Source organism: Stegostoma tigrinum, chromosome 34 (assembly GCF_030684315.1).
Source record: "Stegostoma tigrinum isolate sSteTig4 chromosome 34, sSteTig4.hap1, whole genome shotgun sequence".
Taxonomy (NCBI): domain Eukaryota; kingdom Metazoa; phylum Chordata; class Chondrichthyes; order Orectolobiformes; family Stegostomatidae; genus Stegostoma; species Stegostoma tigrinum.
Genome location: NC_081387.1, coordinates 25976868 through 25996817, shown reverse-complemented (window position 1 = coordinate 25996817; position 19950 = coordinate 25976868). Strand labels below are relative to the sequence as shown.

The 19950-nt window shown below is 42.1% G+C and overlaps 2 protein-coding genes across 2 annotated transcripts in view; one reads left to right on the top strand and one right to left on the bottom strand.

Annotated features, from left to right (window-relative positions):
• The window catches only part of LOC125446342 (butyrophilin subfamily 1 member A1-like), a 79594-nt gene extending 76663 nt beyond the window's left edge, over nt 1-2931 (bottom strand). Inside the window, exons 1-2 of the mRNA XM_059639395.1 lie at nt 2740-2931; nt 199-284 (exon numbers count right to left, since the gene is read on the bottom strand). Of these exons, the coding sequence (XP_059495378.1) occupies nt 199-256 (58 nt within the window). The 5' untranslated portion in view covers nt 257-284; nt 2740-2931. The remainder of the gene's footprint in view (nt 1-198; nt 285-2739) is intronic.
• The window catches only part of LOC125450601 (uncharacterized), a 506390-nt gene that overhangs the window by 102607 nt on the left and 383833 nt on the right, over nt 1-19950 (top strand). The gene's annotated exons all lie outside the window — the stretch shown is intronic.

The window sequence follows — 19950 nt, the reverse complement described above, 5'->3', positions numbered from 1 at the left end:
ACGGGTTCTGGGGAAAAGGAGAGATAGTGGAGTTACACGTGATCAGACCAGCCAAGATCTCACCGAACTTCAATGGGTTGAATGGCTTACTTCTGCTCCTTTATATTATGACTTTAAAAATAATCTTCAGATGCATGGTAAACCATACCATTTGAGAGATGCCAGTAAAATAACAAAACAAGTTAAAATTCTCCATACCGTACACGGAGGCCAGAACCACAAGGAGCAACAACACGATGTTCTGAATCGCCTTCATCTTAAGGTCTTATCAGAAGAACGATCATCTGGAGGGAGTGAGAGAGAAAGAATAGTTGAGATATTTTTCAAAAGTTCTCACCATTAATCTTTTATGCATGGTGTTACAAACGAGCCTGGAGAAGAGCACTGTTGTGCTCGTCCCACTGATACACACTCAAGATAACAATTAGCAAAGAAAGCAATTCCCAATCATGAAATTTACAGGAAGCTTTGTTTTAAGAAAACGACACCAATGCCCAAGGTGAACTTTCAATGCCCTCTTTTGAAGAAACCAGTTGAAGCATGTCCACAGTTCTTAAAATAAATGTCTTTTTCCATAATCCTTCAGAATTTACAGGCTCCACATAACATGAAACAAAAAGTTTCTTTGAAACAATATTGTTCACCGATTATTGTTGATCAGGCTGTATACAACTAATAGCAAGTTGTTGGTGAAATTTCCATCTCTGTGGGTCTAACAGCCCTGTACATTATTAATACCTGTGCGCTGCATTGTTTTTACTTTCATGTGTTGTTTTGTGTCTCCCTCTGGAGTCTTTCATCAAATTGTTGCTCATGTAAAAACAATCTAGCATTAAAGGAGAGTCAGGACTTTATTTTTTTTTCCCTGGGATGTGAACTTCATGGCATTCATTGTTCTGCAGCCGGCGGTAAAGAAAGCAAATGATATGTTGGTCTTCATATCAAGAGGATTCAAGTACAAGAGGAGAGATACTTTGCTGCAATTATTCAGGACCTTGAAACCACACCGAGAATATTGTGTGCAGTTTTAGTCTCCTTATCAGAGGAAGGGTTTTCTTGCAAGACAGGGAATGCGGCAAAGGTTTACCAGACAGGTTCCTGTCGTGGCTTGAACTGATTATGAGGAGGGGTTGAATCAGTTTGGATTTTATTTGCTGGATTTCACAACAATGACACAGGATTTAATTGAAACCTGTAAAATTCTAACAACACCAGATAGTTTACTGATAACAGAGTCCAGAGCCAAGGGCCACAATTTCAGGGTTACGGGGTAAATCATTTACGGCTGAGATGAGGAGACATTTCCTCACTCCGACAGTGATGAGCCTGTGGAATTCAAGACCAAAGAAAACAGTTCAGACCAAAACATTAATTGGATTTCAGGAAGGAGTTGGACATAACATTTGGGGTTAAAGGGATGGAAGGACAAGGGGTGAAGCACGAACAAGCTATTTCATTGGATGATTAACCATGGTCATAACCAATGGCAGGCAGGCTGAATGGCCTATTCCTGACCCTAACTCTGAGTCTCTCTTCCTCATTGCCCTTGTGAAGGTCAGGGTGGCCTGCTTTCTCATACACCGGGATAATCAGAGGACACTAATTTAAAACGAATGGCAAGTTCACTGAAGGTGACAAGAGGAAAAGCCTCAGTGAAAGGCAACATATTACACAACTCATTGCGCTTTTCTTAGCGACCTCAGACTATCTGCTCCGAGGTTAAAGGTGTTCTGTTAAAGGGGGCTCTGTGTTATCTAAAATGTTCAATCTCTAACTGAGGCCATAATGGAATTGACCCAATGACAGGATACGGATGAAAGGGAAGGTGTTACTGAGAGGTTTCCCGTGCAGATAGGGGATAAAGGGCTACACCTCGGGATCTCCCCCTTCGGTTCATCAGATCCCAAACAAAGTCACCTCACTCGGAGTTTTTATTTTATGTCCCACACAGGGTTTTCATTCACTTTCAATCTCCTCTTTTTCCTTCCAGACCTGCAAAGGCTCTGATTTGTTTCCAAAAAAAATTCCCGAATATCCTTTTCCGCTCAAGAATTTTTCCTTCTTCCGTTTGACGATACAACAGTCAGAATCCCGATCTTCCTGCTTTCTACTTTGCCTGATCAGCTCCGCATTTCCGTGTTTAATTATTTGCTCCTATTTTGTGCCCGAATCCCACCGTCTGTGAGATTTAAAGTTAATCTCGGAGGCGCCGCTGTGTGCTGTCCCCGGGAGTTGGGGTGGGGGCGGCTCTCACTACATTTCACACTTTTACAGCATTCACTGGCTCAGCAAAGGAGCGGCCCGCACTCAGTGCCGAGTCAACTTTCGTTTACAACCGGGGGACTAATGATTTATTTCAAGTGCTGATCGTTCTCTGGGCCTGAATGATTTTATTTGAAATATAAACACAGCAAAGTTCCACAGTCTGGCTTTTCCAAGACAACTTTTATTTCCGTGTCTCTTGCTGGGTGCAATGTCTAACGCGGAAGGCTTCAACGTGTTGAAGAAAAATCCTCCCGCTCCGGTTCCTTTACACTGACAGGACCCAGTTCCACACTCTGATAAGTGTTTCCAGTCACTTTTTAAAGTTTAAAACATTTCATTGAACAGTTCCCACCTGGACCCGGTTTGACTCCTTGTGTTTAATTGGGATCTTCCAGCGTGAAAAACAACGTCCCAATTCCACTGGAAATAAAACCCACCCGCGAAAGTAAAGAATCTTTCGAGCTCGTTACTTACTTGCAGCAATTTGATCGAAGATTTTGCCCCCTTTTCCAGTCGGTCTTTGAAGCCGAAGATCCTTAGCAGCAACAAGTCCGTGATAACTTCCAATTTCGTTTCCAATGAATTCTGATCTCTGGATGTGATGTCACTGACTGGCTGGGACTTTACTGCCTGCCTCTCATTTCCTAGAAGGGGGTGGGAATGAGCTTGTCTTCTTCAGCTACTGCACGGTTTCGGGTGTGGGACATCTACAGCGCTGTTAGAAAGGGAGTCTGGGATTTTGACCCAGGGACCATACGGGAATTGTTATAGATTTCCAAGTCGGAATGGTGAGTGTCTTCGAGGGGAGCTTGCTGATGCTGGTGCTCCCTGCTACCCTGCCCTTCAAATGATAATTTAGTGTTGTTTAAAATGAGAGGATGAACAATCATCCCTCTTTCCTGAAAAGGTATTTGTCTGGGGTCAATGTTTTCGTTCTAAATGCTGAAAAAAAATTTTGTCGCATGTCAATAACCTGAGGAAAACTGAACAAACATTTTCCGATTTTCAGTGTACATCTAACAAAACCCATGAAGCCCAAAAAGTTCAATAAATTAAATTATCTTTCACATTACTGACCCCGCAGATTAGGGTCTGAATGACTCACATCAGTTATTTAACGTCTGAAGCAGACACCACGTGTCCCATCGCCATTGACCACACCATGAAATAGGCAGACTGCCTGAGTGAGCCGAGCAACAGGCCTGTCCATCCTCGACCCAACAACAGTCCATGAGAACAAAGTGTGAAGCTGGATGAACACAGCAGGCCAAGCAGAATCTCAGGAGCACAAAAGCTGGCGTTTCGTGCCTAGACCCTCCATCAGAGAGGGGGATGGGGAGAGGGTTCTGGAATAAATAGGGAGAGAGGGGGAGGCAGACCGAAGATGGATAGAGGAGTAGATAGATGGAGAGGAGAGTATAGGTTGGAAGGGGTAGACCAGTCCAGGGAAGACGGACAGGTCAAGGGGGGGCGGGATGAGGTCAGTAGGTAGGAAATGGAGGGGTGGCTTGAGGTGGGAGAAAGGGATGGGTGAGAGGAAGAACAGGTTAGGGAGGTGGGGATGAGCTGGGCTGGTTTTGGGATGCAGTGGGGGAAGGGGAGATTTTGAAGCTGGCAAAGTCCACATTGATACCATTGGGTTGCAAGATTCCCAAGCGGAATATGAGTTGCTGTTCCTGCAACCTTCATGTGGCGTCATTGTGGCATTGCAGGAGGCCCATGATGGACATGTCGTCTGAGGAATGGGAGGGGGAGTTAAAATGGTTCACGACTGGGAGGTGCAGTTGTTTATTGGAAACCGAGCGGAGGTGTTCTGCAAAGCGGTCCCCAAGCCTCCGCTTGGTTTCCCCAATGTAGAGGAAGCCACACCGGGTGCAGTGGATACAGTATCCCACATTGGCAGATGTGCAGGTGAACATCTGCTTAATATGGAAAGTCATCTTGGGGCCTGGGATGGGGGTGAGGGAGAAGGTGTGGGGGCAAGTGTAGCACTTCCTGCGGTTGCAGGGGAAGGTGCCAGGTGTGGTGGGGTTGGAGGTGAGTGTGGAGCGGACAAGGGAGTCCCAGAGAGAGTGGCCTCTCTGGAAAGCAGACAGGGGTGCGGATGGAAAAATGTCTTGGGTTGTGGGGTCGGATTGTAGATGGCGGAAGTGTCGGAGGATGATGCGTTGTATCCAGAAGTTGGTGGGGTGGTGTGTAAGAACGAGGGGGACCCTCTTGGGGCGGTTGTGGCGGCAGCGGGTAGTCCATGTTGAGGTTCTCTGTATTCAGCCCGCCCCACGGCAGCCAAGGATAAAGAGGATCCCGCATAGAGGGCCTGTTACTGGGGATTCTGGCCTCAGGAAGCCAGCAAAGTAACACGCTCAATTCTGTGTGTATGGAAGATGGGCCTGAAGTTGTTCAGAGAGTGGAGGAACGCATTGTACACAACATTCCACTGTTCAAAGAAGGTTGGAGAAAATTGGAGGCTGGAAGTTATGAGGGGCCTGATGAAAAATTTCATCTGAAAATAGCTTCAGTTTGCGTGGCATTGTTTCACAATCTTGATCATCTTTGACACAGCTATTACTATTTCGATGACATTGTGCATTACTCAGCAAGATCAGCAGAACATACATTCTGCCAGAACCTTTGGCAATATCCAAAACTCAGTTGACTTTAATTTTCAAGTCCGGCACAAATCATTAGTCATCTACAGAACTCACCTTCGTATCACAGTCAGCGTCTCAGTGTCTCCTGGGCTGACCTTTAGTTTGTTCTCATGCGAAAACATGCAGTTGAATTACTGAGTGTATCCAAAGACCATCAATTGGCATTTGATCAAAGCTGAGGTAAAGCAAAGGAGCTGTTTGCAGATGTCTCTCCTTTCCACCAGCAAGTAGAGGAGGATGGACATGCAGTCCAAGTGAAGAATGTACGCAGGTTGAGGGACCTCAAATGTTCAGGTTCTTTTGTACATCATCTTCCTAATAACATACATTGCTACTCTCTTCCTTCTATCTTAGTTCCGCAGCATTAGGGAGACTTATTTCTGGTCTGCTGATATGTCTGTTAACCTAATAAGCTCAATGTTGGACCTGCAGACCCTGCCACATGTGAGACAGATGGTCCTCGAAGGGCCAGTGGGTGGGTTATTTGAATGCATGTCAGGTCCCTCAGACATCACCTTTTACATGACGACCCTCAAAATGGTCAGTGCCTTCCGTAATGATACTTCTCCATTTTGTTTGAGCACAAGTCGATGGGTATGACTGAACCTTCAGGAATGCTTTCAGCACATCCTAAAGCATTGTGTTTTAAAACTCTGCTGCCCTTTTTTAAATAAATCCATAGAGACCAGTCTCCCATCACCAGGTCACGCTTTGTTTCTACAAGGAGAGTCCTTTACACTGATCCAGCTTCCTCAGAGGCAGCTCTCAGTGTGAGCAGGATGTCTGACTCTTCTTGCATTGAATCATTTATTGTCACATTTATTTTAATCACAACAAGTCCTGTTCATCTGTTGCCCAGTGCTGGCCTACATTAGTTTCCAATCAAGTCACCGCTCATATTTCACATTTCTATCCACATTTTGATATTCCTCCATGATCTCACTGCTCCCGACCTCTGTAATCACCTGCTGCTCCATAACCTTCTAAGTAGCTGTACTCTTGTAGTTCTGGTCTCTTGAACTTGGTCATTTGTAATTGTTTCATAGTTGGTTGCTGTGCTTTCAGGCATATCAGTTCTGAACTCTGGAAAATTGTCCTTAAATCTCTCTGCCTGTCTACTTCAATTTGTCACCTTAAAGCCTATCACCTGACCAATTCTCTTGTTATCTGACTTAATGACCCCTGATGCAGCCTCATGTGTAATTTTACTTTACATGAATCCCATGGACTGTCTCGAGTTAATTTGTTAAAAACCAAAAGAACAGCAGTTACTGTAAATCAGAGACAAAAGCAGAAATTGTTGGAAAATCTCAGCAGTCTGGCAGCATCTGTGAAGACAAATCAGCATTGACATTTTGGGTCCAGTGATTCTTCCTCAGAGCTGAACGTAGCTGGGAAAATGTTGGTTTATATGCAGAAGATAGGGTGCGTGAGGGAGTAAGGAGTAAATGATAGGTGGGGTTAGAGCCCAACGAGAGAGAAAAACAGTTAGACAGACAAAGGAGTGGATAACCATCTGGCTGGGCTGGTAAATAACTATTAGTAGAGCCTGTTAGTGGCAAACAAGAGGTTGTGTGTCATGGCAAACAATGTGATAACAAGGCCTGGTGTGTGGGGTAAGGGGCTAGGACTTGGGAGAGTTTAAGCCTGAAAATTATTGGACTTGATATTGCGGCTGAAGGGCTGCCAGGTCCTCAGGTGGAAAATGAGGTGTTGTTCTTCCAGCTTACTCTGAGCTTCACTGGAACTCTGCAGCAAGTCTGAGGCAGAGATGTTGGTCACGAAACAGGATGGTATGTTAATGTGGCAGGCAACTGGGAGCTCAGGGCCTTTTTTTTTTGCAGGAAGAACGTAGATGTTCTGCAAAGCAATCACCAAAGCTATGCTTTGTTTCTGTAGTGTCGAGGAGACCACAAACTTAAAGTATCTGCACCGAAGATGGCACTGAAAGGTGACATTACACACTTTTCATTGCAGTCATTGAGTGCACATGACAAGAAAGGCTGTTCTATTGTGAACAGCGAATGCAGTAGACACGGGTGAGAGAAGTGCAGGGAAAGTGCTGCTTTACCTGGAAGGTATGTTTGGGCCCTTGGATACTGGGGAGGGAGGAGGGGCAGGTGTTGTACCTTCAGTGGTTGCAGGGCAAGGTACTGTGAAGCTTTTGCAGGAGCATTGGGAGTGAAAGAAGAGCGGACCCTGTGGAAGATAGATAAGGGAAGGATCCCTGTGGAAGACAGACAAGGGAAGGAGGGGAATATGTGTCTGCTGTTGGCAACTCGCTAGACATGGCAGAAATGGCAGCTGACCTTATGGTAGGGAAGAGACGGGGTGAAGGCGGAAGCGCGGGCAGTGGATCGGACTCGGCTGAGGGCCCTGTTGACGACAATGCTGGGGAATCTGCACAAGGTCTTCATTTCAGTGCAGCTGTTATGGATGTGCAATGGCAGTTTTGGCCAATGGATGAGTATCAGCTTGACCTTGTTGAACATTAGTTTTTGTTTATTTTTGGTCAGAGGGGCCAATGGAGTAGGTATTCTTGCTGGGCTGTTAACCCACAAACCTCAGCAATGTTTTAGGCAATGAGAATTCCATAAGCTCACCACTGTCTGGGTGAAGATAGTTCTCCACATTTCTGTCTGAAAGCCAGTCCTCTGGCTCTGGGCTCCCTGAGCGAATTGAAAACATCCTGTTTTTATCCTGTCTAGCACCATTAGAATTTTATAGATTTCTATGAGATCCGCCTTAATCTTGTAAACTTCAGTGGATACAGTCCGAACGAAACCGGTCTCACTTCATACAGTAGTCCGGCCATTCCAGGAGTCAGTCTGGTAAACATTTGTTACATTTTCTCCGTAACCAGAACACCTTCCTCAGACCAAAACAGGGCACAATGCTCTAGAAGTGGTGTCACTAAAGCCCCATATAGTTGCAGCTAGACATTCTGCTCCTGCACTTGAATCTTCTCAGTTTGAAGGCCAGCATGCCATTTGCCGTCTTAACCCCATTCTGCACCTGTATGCCTACATCTGAAGAAGGATCACTGGACCCGAAATGTAAACTCTGATTTCTCTCCCCAGGTGCTGCCAGACTTGCTGAGTTTCTCCCACGTTTTTGCCGACACTGTGTGTCCAAGGATACCCACTCCTGTCTTTCCGACCTCTCACTGTTCAGGTAATAATCTGATTTCCTGTTTTTGCTACCAAAGTGAATAACCACACATTTATCCACATGATACTTCATCTGCCACACGTTTGCCCACTCACTCAACCTGTCCAATTCAAACTGTGGTATTTCTGCATCCTTCTTAACAGTGCACCCTCCCACCCAGTCTTGTGTCATCTGCAAAACTGGAGATATTTCATTTAGTTCCATCAACTGAATCATTAACATATATTTTCAAAAGCTGGGGCCCAAGCACTGATCCCTGAAGTCCCCTTCTCGTCAATGCCTGCCACTCGGGAAATGACCCTTTATTCCTATGCTTTGTTTCCTGTCTGCCAGGCATGTTAGTATATAACGGAAAATCTGATGCATTGTAATTTTACAAGCTGATTTCTATGTGGAACTGTATTGAAAGATGATTGAAAGTCGAAGTAAACCACATCCAATGGCTACCACCTTTATCGACTTTCAAGTAAAATTAAAGCATTGTTTACCTGGAAGTCAGTACAGTTCAATTGTCAGAGGGATAATGGGTGGCGGCACCAAAATACTGTGGATGTTGGGAATCTGAAATAAAGGCAGAAAGTAGTGGAGCAACTCAGGGGTTTGGAAGCATCTGTGGAAACAGAAACAGAGTTAGCATTTGAAGTCTGATATGACCTTTCTTCAGAATTAAGTTCTAGTTTTGGAGAGCTGAACTAAATTAATACTGTGAATCAATCTTCACAGCATAAGACATTATTAGCATCCTGAAATTATGAAATATTCAAGGGGAAAAAGGACAAAAAAATACAACAACTGACTGGAGAAAATGTGTGAGTGAAACTCATGAAGCCAAAGGCCTTGACCTGATAAGATGCGTTGTAATATACTAAGGGAAGTGGTGAAAAGGGTAATGCATACATTGGTAGTCACCTTCAAGGAATCGTCAGATTTTGTAAAAGTCCCAGAGGATTGGGAAACTGCCAATATAACACATTTATTTTAAAAAGGGAAGAAGATTTAAAAAATAGTAAGCAGAGAAAAACATCTGTTATCTGGAAATGTTCAAGTCTACTACAAAGGATGGAATAATGGAGCATTTAGAAGTATAAAATATGATCAAGCAGTGGCAGCATAGCATCATAACACATAAAAACTGACATTTTACTGGCTGATGTCACTTCTGAGGAAGGGCTCTGAACCAGAAATGTTCACTCTGATTTCTCTGCACAGATCCTGCCAGACCTGCTGAGCTTTTCCAGCAATTTCTGTTTTTGTAACACCAGATACCTCCTCTTGACTGACATGTCAAAATTTGTACCATCTCATTTTGAGGCTAAGGGAGTAAGTTATCTCAGCAGAAAACCTTTAGTTTGTGGAGTGTTTGTTTGAAATCTGCATTGTTTATTCAAAACTGAGGAAGTCTACGATCTCAGGTGTATGAGGATTCAAGAAAGAAAGCTTCACAGCTCACAGGACATGAACAGGGGAAAAACCAGTTTAGGCAAACTACAGAGTGTTTTGAGAAAAAATATTTTTCGAGACTTTGAGTAGTGAAGTGATGGTGTTGGGTAATAGATGGGATTTTGTTTAGCTACGTGTTTTGAGATATTTCAAACTGTGTTACATTTAGATAGCTTGGTTTTCTCGTATTTTTAAAATTCCATTTGTGCAATAAACTTGCCATTTATTACTAAAGCCATGTCTGCAGCCTGAGTTATGTTTCAGTGAATGACAATCACATTAAACTAAAAACCAAATATGCTGCTCCTAAGATGCTGCTTGGCCTGCTGTGTTCATCCAGCTCCACACCTTGTTATCTCATGATCTATCAACCTGATTTTATTCTGAAAGTGACTTGTCTAGGAATATTGTTAGTGGGGAGGTGATGGCCTAGTGATATTATTGCTGGACTGTTAATCCAGGGATCCAGATAACATTCTGGGGACCTAGGTTTGAATCCTGCAATGGCAGACGTTGGAATTTGAATTCAATAAATATATGGAATTAAGAGTCTAATTGTGACTATGAATCCATTATCAATTCTTGGGAACAATCCATTTGGTGCACTAATGCCCTTTAGAGAAGGAAATTACCATCCTTACCTGGTCTGGCCGACATGTGACTCTAGACCCACAGCAATGTGTTTGCCTCTTAACTGCCCTTTGGACAATTAGGGATGGGCAATAAATGCTACCTAGCCAGTGATGCCCTCATCCCATGAATGAGTAAAGAATAAAGGTTTCATAACAAGTAGGGAATCATTCTGGGATCCGAGCTCATGGAATTTAAAAGAGTGACACATCCATCTTGAAGAGATGAGTAGAGGAATGTGCTGGACATAAAACAGGTGTGTTGTGGTGAAGTTTATTGCATGGATTTTGAAAATAACTTTGAATGAACCTATGAGTGATCATGCGAACTGCAGATACTGGAGAATCCAAGATAATAAAATGTGAGGCTGGATGAACACAGCAGGCCCAGCAGCATCTCAGGAGTATAAAAGCTGATGTTTCGGGCCTAGACCCTTCATCAGAGAGGGGGATGGGGTGAGGGTTCTGGAATAAATAGGGAGAGAGGGGGAGGCGGACCGAAGATGGAGCAGTTTCAAGACACTGTGAAGCCTCTTCCAGAGATGCCTAACCTGAAGAAGTTACCCTCCTCCCTCCGGACCAACCTCAGGGAATCTCTGTCCCATTGCAACTCTCTTGTAATCTCTTCAGCCTTGAAACTGCTCCATCTTCGGTCCGCCTCCCCCTCTCTCCCTATTTATTCCAGAACCCTCACCCCATCCCCCTCTCTGATGAAGGGTCTAGGCCCAAAATGTCAGCTTTTGTGCTCCTGAGATGCTGCTGGGCCTGCTGTGTTCATCCAGCCTCACATTTTATTATTTTGAATGAACCTAAGCATTTTCTGCAGTATTTGAGATCTTTGGTTAAGGATAAAGTGAAGGAGTTAGCAGATAAATTGAATGTAGAAAGAGAAGAAGAATTTGTCAGGAAGAAATGTTTAAAGTGATTATCCAGCATTTAGAATGAGAAGGGAAATCTGAAATTGAGACATCACTGGAAGAATTCGCTAAAGTACAGTTAGAAATGGGAAAAATACCTCAATGCAGAGAATGAAAGAGAAATGAATCGGTTTGAAATAAATAAAAAGCGGGAGCAAGTGAAGAGAAAGCAAACAAGGAAGAATGAATAATATGGAAAAAGAAAAGCAGAAAACAATGGAACGTGATGAGACAGAAACAGAGGATAATAGAAAAGGAGATGCAGGTCAAAAAGCTTAAACTTCAGTGAGATTGGGAAATTAGACAACATGAGTTGGCCATGGAAGAATGAATTAAAGAGAAAAAGATCACAAGTTCGAGACTGATACTGATTCTAATACTGAAATTTTTTAAACTGTAAATTATGCTCAGTGCCTCAATTTTCTGACTGTGGGGTCAAATAACATTTTGCCTCATGTGAGCAGGAAGCTGGACAAATGAAGTGTCCAAATAGTGCACAGATTTTCATGTTATGAAGTGTTTTGACAAATACAGCTTTGAATGTGCACTCAATTTTGTCAGGTCAATTTGTAATTTGTGGAATTGTTAACAATAATACTCAATGCTTGTGAACTTGTTCTTGAAGCTTATCAATTAGCATTTTATGACTACAAGAAAGAAATATAGACAGACCATTTTTAGAAGGGAAAAATGCCTTGTACTTTTAATGACTGAAGCTAGAGAAAGACTTTGAGGATGTAAGGAACGTTATGGTATGGAAGAATACAAAACTGGAATTCCTGCAACACTAATGCTAAATGGGCAATAGGGAGACAGCTGTTGTGGCAGATACATATGATATCTCACAGAGACAGTGATAGATGAAGATATGGTATTATGGGATCCCAAGAGGAAATTGCAGGAATTCAATATCTGCAGATGGAAGTGATTTTTGTTTTCAGTTGCCAAAATAATAAGGGAGAAAAGCAAAACCAGAAAATGATACAAAGAAAATAAAATGTATTCATGGGAATAAGATCAGATGCAGAAAACCAAGTTGCTGGAGATCAGATAGGATACTGATTGCAGCAACAGGAATGATCCAAGAAATCAACAAATAGTCATTCAAAAACAGGATAGGTATTAAAGCTGAAGCAGTCGTACAAAGAACCATGCTTCATTGGAATGAACTGAGAAGGGAAATACAGTCCGTGAACAATCATGAAAATTATTCTTGACCAAGGATAATCAGACGGCTGGAGATTCTGAATATTTCAGCTCAAAAGGGAGGGTGTTTCAAGATGGCAGTGTAGAAAGTATTTGGGCTCCAAAGCCCATCTGTTTCAAGCTGGTTGCATTCTTTTCTCTGTCTCTTTCATCATTTTTCTTTCCCTTTTCTTTCATCATCTTTGAGGCCGGAGCAGTGTCCGTGAGGCTGTGGTGTCATTGGCGTGGATGAGGACTCCTGGCGCTAGTGGCGCTATGCCCGTAGCCTGGACTCTGCTACAGTGGGGGCAGCAACTCCTCAATGTTGTCATTGCTGCTCCAGAGCTTGGACTCGTGAGGCCCAGAACACCTTTCAGAGACCTTGTAGAAGCCCTGGAGCTTGAGATGCCGTTTGAACAGAAGATGAACTCTATTTAAGTAATTTCTTTCTCTTCCCTTTGTAACCCAAAATGTTGCAATGATCTGGTGCCAAAACACTTTTCCCTTTCTCTTCCTAGATTGGTGTGACAATAAAAATTTTGATTTATTCATTCATTTCCTTCTGCTTCAAATTAAGGAGGCAAATCAGTAAAGATATTGGCAAACATGAAAGTAGCGCAATTATTAATGCTGGATATTGTTGCTATTTGTCGTCCACAGTGGTTATTGAGGGATAAAATAGTAATTGGAAATATACATGGAGGTTACACAGTAGTTTCATCACACTTAGTTGGATTAAAGAGTGACTCACTAAAAGGAGAATGTTACTTTCAAATTAAACAAAGTCCTTTAGAAGGAATTAATTTCATTTTGTGAAAATATTCACTTCATCAAAGGTGGAGGGAAACCTGTGGAGCAAAAATAAATGGAAATGTTTCAGGAGGAAAATTGTGGATGGCTTCCTGCCTGTGATGTGACTAAATCTCAGGCCAATAGAATGAGACAGAAAGAAGAAAGAATCTATGAAACAGGGAAATTATTCAGCAATTTAGAAACAATTTTCAAAATTTTAGGTGAAACTGAATGCATTGAGAATGACACAGGTATGTTTTGCCCATCCTTTCTAATGGATCTGCAACAAGCAGATCCCGAATTGAAAGCGTTGTATTAAACAGTCTACACAGAAATTGAATCAGAGCCAAAATGGAGTGAAAAAAATATTAATGAGGAAATGGAGACCACATCAAATGCCAGCCGATGAGGAATGGGCAGTTGTCCATCAAGTGAGAGTTCCAGCTGAAATTGTTGCAGGTTTTTTGAGTGGCTATGAACATTCCTATGGCACGTTGCTTTTGGTATTGGGAAAACACAAGTTAAAGTTTTATATGTTTTTATCAGTTGGGATAACTTAAAGATACAGTTAGGTTTTCTCAGACATGCCGCACATATCAGGCAGGGGGGGAAACACAAGCAATTACATCTCACCTTTAATTCCAAGGCCAGCTTTCAAAAAACTATGAGCATCTTCTGTTTATTCTGCATAATTTCAAAGGGATTTGGAAACATAGCATCAAACTTTGGCAGGTTAGAGATTATTTTCAAGAATATTCTCATCATTGGGATCAAGGAATTATCTTGATTCTATTTGCCAGGAGGTATCCTCCAAATGAGTTCACAGGATTTGGTCCTTTTGAAATGATATACGGATGTTAAATTAGAGAACCACTCAACAGTTAAAGAAAAAGAATGGGGAAAAAAGGCTCAGAGACCATGCCTCCAGCCTATGTTTTGGTTTCCAGACAGAAACTAACAAAAGTATGTGATTCAGTGAAAAAGCTTCTGAAGACTGTTTCCCAATGAAAACTGGAGTGGATAGAAATGCTAATGATCAAACTTTTGTTGCTGGAGACCAGGCGTTAGTTACTTGTCTTTGCAGAGCTGTTAAAGACAAGGTTCTCTGAACCCTACAAATCAAAAAGAAACTCAATGAATTTTAAATTATACCGTTAGCAAACCAGAAAGGAGAAAAATTGGCAAGATTTACAAGTTAATGTCTGAAAGAGACATTATGGCGGAAATGAGAGGAGGAAAATATATTTATGATAGTGAAAGAAATATGGAGTGCTCGACAATATCAGAGCAACTGGGGAATAAATGAAAAATAGAAAATGCAGGATTTCTTTATTCATTCAAGGGACATCAATATTGCTGGCTCAGCAACTTTAATTGCCCATCTCAACAACCACTGTTCCTTCATAGTCACTGGGTTAAAATCCTGGAATTCCCTCCCTTATGGCATTGTGGTCAACCCACGGCAGGTGGACTGCAGCAGTTTAAGAAGGCAGCTCACCATCACCTTCTCAAGGGCAATTAGGGATGGGCAACGAATGTTGACTCAATCAGCGATGCCCACGTCCCACAAATAAGGAAGAAGAAGATGCCAGTGACATTGGTGTGGCTGCTGTTTGATTACCAGGTGATCAGTTTGGAATTGGAAAGCCCTTCAGTGATTTTTTAGAGAAACTGGTCACATGTTGACAAAAAATATGCAAAGTTAAAGAAAGAGATATTGAACCACTTGTTGGCTCTACATCATTTTTAAAATACATATCAACAACAATGGTGATGAAATTATAACTTAGATGGATTAGAATCCGTTGATTTTTGGTTTTTTTTTAATTTCAGAGTCAGGACAGGAACTTACTGTCGTTTTGGTGGAGTTTAACCCTCTGGCTGGCTCAATTTTTAAAAAGTACATAGGCCTAGACAAAAAAAAAGCTACAGCAGATGCTTTCTCAAGAATACACACTTTATCAGGAGCACATATCAGGGAACTAGCATGGCAATGCTGGAGAAACACAGCATGTCTCGCAGAATGTGTGGCAAGAGAAACAATTAATATTACAAGATGTTATGCCTTCTTATCAGAGAATGTGAATACTGTAATGCTAATGATGTGTGCGAAACATGATTGTCATGAAATTCATTGTATGTTTGATGTTACTTCTGTTAATGTCACATGGAAATAGTGTTAAAATAGTTTTGATGGGCAATGGAAATGGGTCTTAATGATACATTTTAATTCTTTGTTCAGGAGAGGTGTGATAAAATATGTATTATTTTTATATGTTGATATTGTGAGAATTTTCATTGTTTGGATGATAACCCAGTGGCCGATGGATAGTGACTTATTTTGTGAAAAAGGTTTTTTCGAAAATAAGGGGAGGTTTGGAATGGGGAGAAAAAAATGGGAAGATCTTCCATGTAACAGTGAGAAGGATAGAGTAAGCTCCTTGGTGAGAAGTGGGTGCAGTAACAGAGATAGAGTGAGTGATGTAACAGAGAGAAAATGGTGGCACTTGCCCTGGCTAAGTGGAGAAGGTCACAGACAGGCATTCTTTTAGGTAGCTGAAACTTTAATGACCTGAGTGGGCAGTGTTGGGGGCACCATTGGACCAGACTGGTAGGGTTTAATGTTGTGGCTGCCTCTGCCAGTCCCGGTGGAAGATGATGACCTTCTTCTTCACCATCCTGTCCATCATGTTTCCATTTCCCCATTTGAAAATCAGAACTCCCCCTTATCTACCATGTTCAGGGCAAATGTCACAAACTGTACAGAGAAGCTCCAAACTGACAGCACTTGATCAAGTGAACAATGGCCTTTTGAAGATCCCAGGATGCTCTTGCAGTGGCAAACACTTCTGTTAATGGCATAGTCAGGCTAACATCAGATGAGAGGCCTGCTATAGGGACACAGTAAGTGTTGGACAATGGTGTGAGGAAGCTTGCTGGGCTTCAGGGAGAAATCTTGTGTGAAACTCAACAAAAGAGGTGCATTGTCAAATTGACAGAAGATTCAGTTCAGGTTTCCTGTGCATTATTGCATGCAAACAAGGAATGAAAGTAAGCTTCTTAAGGGGCTTGACAGGGTAAATGTTGAAAGGATGTTTCCCCTCATGGGAGAGGCTGGGTCCAGAGGACATAGTCTCAGAATAATGGAGGACGTTCTTCTCTGAGGGTTGTGAGTCTTTGGAACTCCTTGTCACGGAGAGCTGTGGGACCAGAGTCCTTGTCTATATTTAAGTCTGTGGTAGATGCTTGATCAGTGGGAGTATCAAGGATTACAGGGAAATGGCAGGAAGGCGGACAGGAGGAATGTCACATGAACCTATTGAATGACATTGCAGGCTTCAGGAGCTGAATAGCCCACTCCTGTTCCTACTTCCTCTGGTCTTACACTTTGAGCCTGCTCCTCCATTCAGTGAGATGATGGCTGATCTGACTTGAGCTCCAATTCTCTTTTCCTGCATATTCCCAATAATCTTTCAACCTGTTGGTAATAAACAATTACTCTATCTCTCTCTTAAAAAATATTTAGATATTCTGCATTCCCTGCATTTTGAGGAAGGGAATTCCAAAGACTTAAAGCCTTCTGAGAGAACAAAAAGCTCAGCTTTGCCTTAAATTATAATATCGTGGTGGTTTTGAGAGTTGTGAAGACTTCTGTGATTAGCAAAGTGTATTGTGCTCAGTAAAATGAAAAGGAAAGGGAAAATATGTGACAGTTAAACAGAAGTGGGGAGTGAGAGAGAGGGAGACACAGACAGACAGACAGAACAACAGCTGAAATGCTGCAACTGAAAAACATTGGAAAGTGTCACTGAAGCATTTTTGATTTTTTTCAAAAAGCCAAACAGCTGAGGTGATGAAAAGAAAATTTCAGACTGCAATAGTAAAGCAGTCTGCAGGGCAGAGATCATGCTTTGCTTTGAGAAACTTTCTGTCAATTATGATGTTGTCAAAAAGGCAAATCTCAATACATCTGAGGCAAAGAGGCCAAAACTTTGGAATATCAAGAAGCAGCTTGGGTAGACTCAGAAAGAGTTTGAGAGGGAGAAGCAAAGTAATTTTGACCGCTGGATGCAGATTTTAAAAGTTGGCGTGGATATAAGAACCTTCTGGAAGTAATTCCATAAAATTTCAAAATTCACTCCCTATATTAAGAAGAATTCACATAGAAAGCCAGAAAATTGCAACATCAAGATCAGCTGCTGAGGTGGTTGTGAATTACGATATCATCCACAAACCTCAACCTTGTTTCCATCATCCTCACAAAACTTTAGAAGGACAGAAAGTGAGAGTGAAAGAAAGGCAATTAACCAGGGATAAGAGGAGTCCTGGGAATGTCGCAGGATCTATACCTCAGATTTGACACTGAGGTAGGCACTGAGGCTGGAAATACCGAAGTGTTTCATTGTTAAAAGATGTGACAAATTTGTTCAGATTCTTGAAGTGGTGAGATACACGGAGTTGATGCATAGACAGAAGCCCTGACTGAGATTTGACTGTAGTTGTGAGACATATTTAAGTTCAGGAAAAGTGAATAGGAGACCTGAGAATTACAGGGTATTCAAATGCAAAGGAAAACTAACTCTTTCTTCCTCCAATCAGACATGAAGATCTATACTCAGAAATACGGAAGCTTCTCAAATAGCTTTGCTGAGGAAAGGCTTGGCTTTCTATTAGACTGTGACATGAATGTCAACATTTTAGTGAAACATATTCAGAGGAAGTATATACTCATACCTTGTGTTGGGTGCACTTGGAATGTGTGTCAATGCCTCAGATGGTCACTGCAGGGGTTTTCCATAGTTTAACCGTAGACTGGAGTTGAGCTACTTCTGGAGAATGGTTTGGCAGGAACATAGGTTATTGTTTCTTAAGTAGCAATGGGAAAGGTCAAATGAGATCAAGGAGACAGAAAAGTTACAGGAAAGGATTCCAGTAATTGTTCCTTCATGTGGTGACCTGAGCAATAGCTAAACAAAGTCCAGCATCAGAAATTAAATTGGGACGATTGACAGATGTTGACATCCAGATCTATGGTGATTTGGACAATCTGAAGGGACTGATCAATAGGTTTTCTCTGATCTGGGCTCAGCGAGGTGATGCAGAGTAGTGTTATGTTTCTAAATCACCTCAAATTGAAGTTAAAGCCAAGTGAGTTCCAGAATGCTGCAATATTAAAACTAGGAACGTGACAAGGAAATGGAGATCTTCTCAGAGATTGGAGGATGAAGAGTGGACAGATTTTCACCAGGTAATGGTACAGAGTGGCAATTGTTCTGCAGGTGGCATGAGATAGGATTGGGAAAGTAACCAGATTTGACAAATGCCACAGGCAAATGGCAGTTAAATAATGCAGTGAGCTTGGTAAGGTATGAAGAGAAACCTCTTTCAGTTCCATCGCGAGAATCTCCCAAAAAGACTCAACATAGCTCAGCATAACCTAAACAAGTGTAAGATTCAGCAATGTCTCCTGTTTCTAGACTCAAAAGCTGGGGGCAACATCAAATTTACATCCCTCCTTGCCTTGGAGAGTTTTGTAAGTTTCAATGAGATTACCTCTCAATTTTTGAAACTCGATTTAATACAACACAGTGTCCTTTATATCTCTTCAAAAGATAATCCTGTTATCCCAGGAATTCATCAGGTGAACACCTTCTGCTTTCCCTCTCTGACAAGTGCATTCTTTCTTATACATGGAGATCAAAGCTATGCACACAGTTCCAGGTGTAGTCTCACCAAGAATCTATCAAACTGCAGCAAGATGTCTTTAATCCTGGACTCAAACCCCTTTGTGAAGAAGGACAACATAATATTTTCATTCCCAATTTGTTGCTGACCTGTAGGTTAAATTGTAGTGACTCCCAGATGAGGACACCAAAATCCCATTGGACACCAACTCTCACAATTTAAGAAATGCTCTTAATGTATTTTTCTACCAAAACGAATGACTGCGCACTCCTTCATGTTATGTTCAATCTGCCATTTTTTGTGTATTCACTGAGCCTGTCCAAGCTCATTTGCATCCTCCTCACATCTTACATTTCAATTGACTGAGTGAAAAATTTGGAAATATTACATTTGGTCGTCACATCTAAACCGTTTATACCAATTCATCAAATGCAATCTTTAACTTCTTGTGTCTACCATTGTTTGTTTGCATGAATGTCTATTATTAGCAAACCTCAGCTCACAAATGGAGTACTGTGTGCAGTCCTGGTTGCCTTTGCCTCCCTCCAGGAAGGACATGATAGCGCTGGAGGAATTTCATCAGGCTATTCCCTCGGCTGGAGAAATTGAACTCTCAAGAGAGAGTAGATAGGCTTGAATGATTTTCTTTAGTGCAGAGAAGGCTGAGGGAGTCATGATTGAAGTATATAAGATTATGAAGAGTATGGACAGGGTGAATAGAAACCAGCTGTTCCCCTTTGTTGAGGGTCCTTCACAAGAGGGCATAGTTCAAGAATAAGGAGCAGGAGATTCAGAGGGGATTGAGAGGAAACTAAGCTTTTCACTCAGCGGGTGGTGGGAATGTGGAATGCACTGCCTGAGAAGGCCATGGAGGCTGGTAACCTTTCAATCTTGACAAGATATTTAGATGAGCACTTCAAATATCAAAACGTCCAAAGATATGGGAAAATGCAGGAAATTGGGATTAACACACTCCTTGGGATTAGCGACCCGCCCCCTAGAAATGCTGAAGTTTCCTGTTTCAGACTTCCATATTGACATTCCTAAGCTGATAGACCAGTGGCTTGTACCATCTCATTGTTACAACTGCACAATAGGGACTAACAAATGACCCTCAGCATGAGGTGAAATTCAGCTAAAATGATGGATAAGGGGAAAAGTGACTACCCTTACATCTGTCATTAGGGGTCATGGAAATTATTCATTTATTCTTCA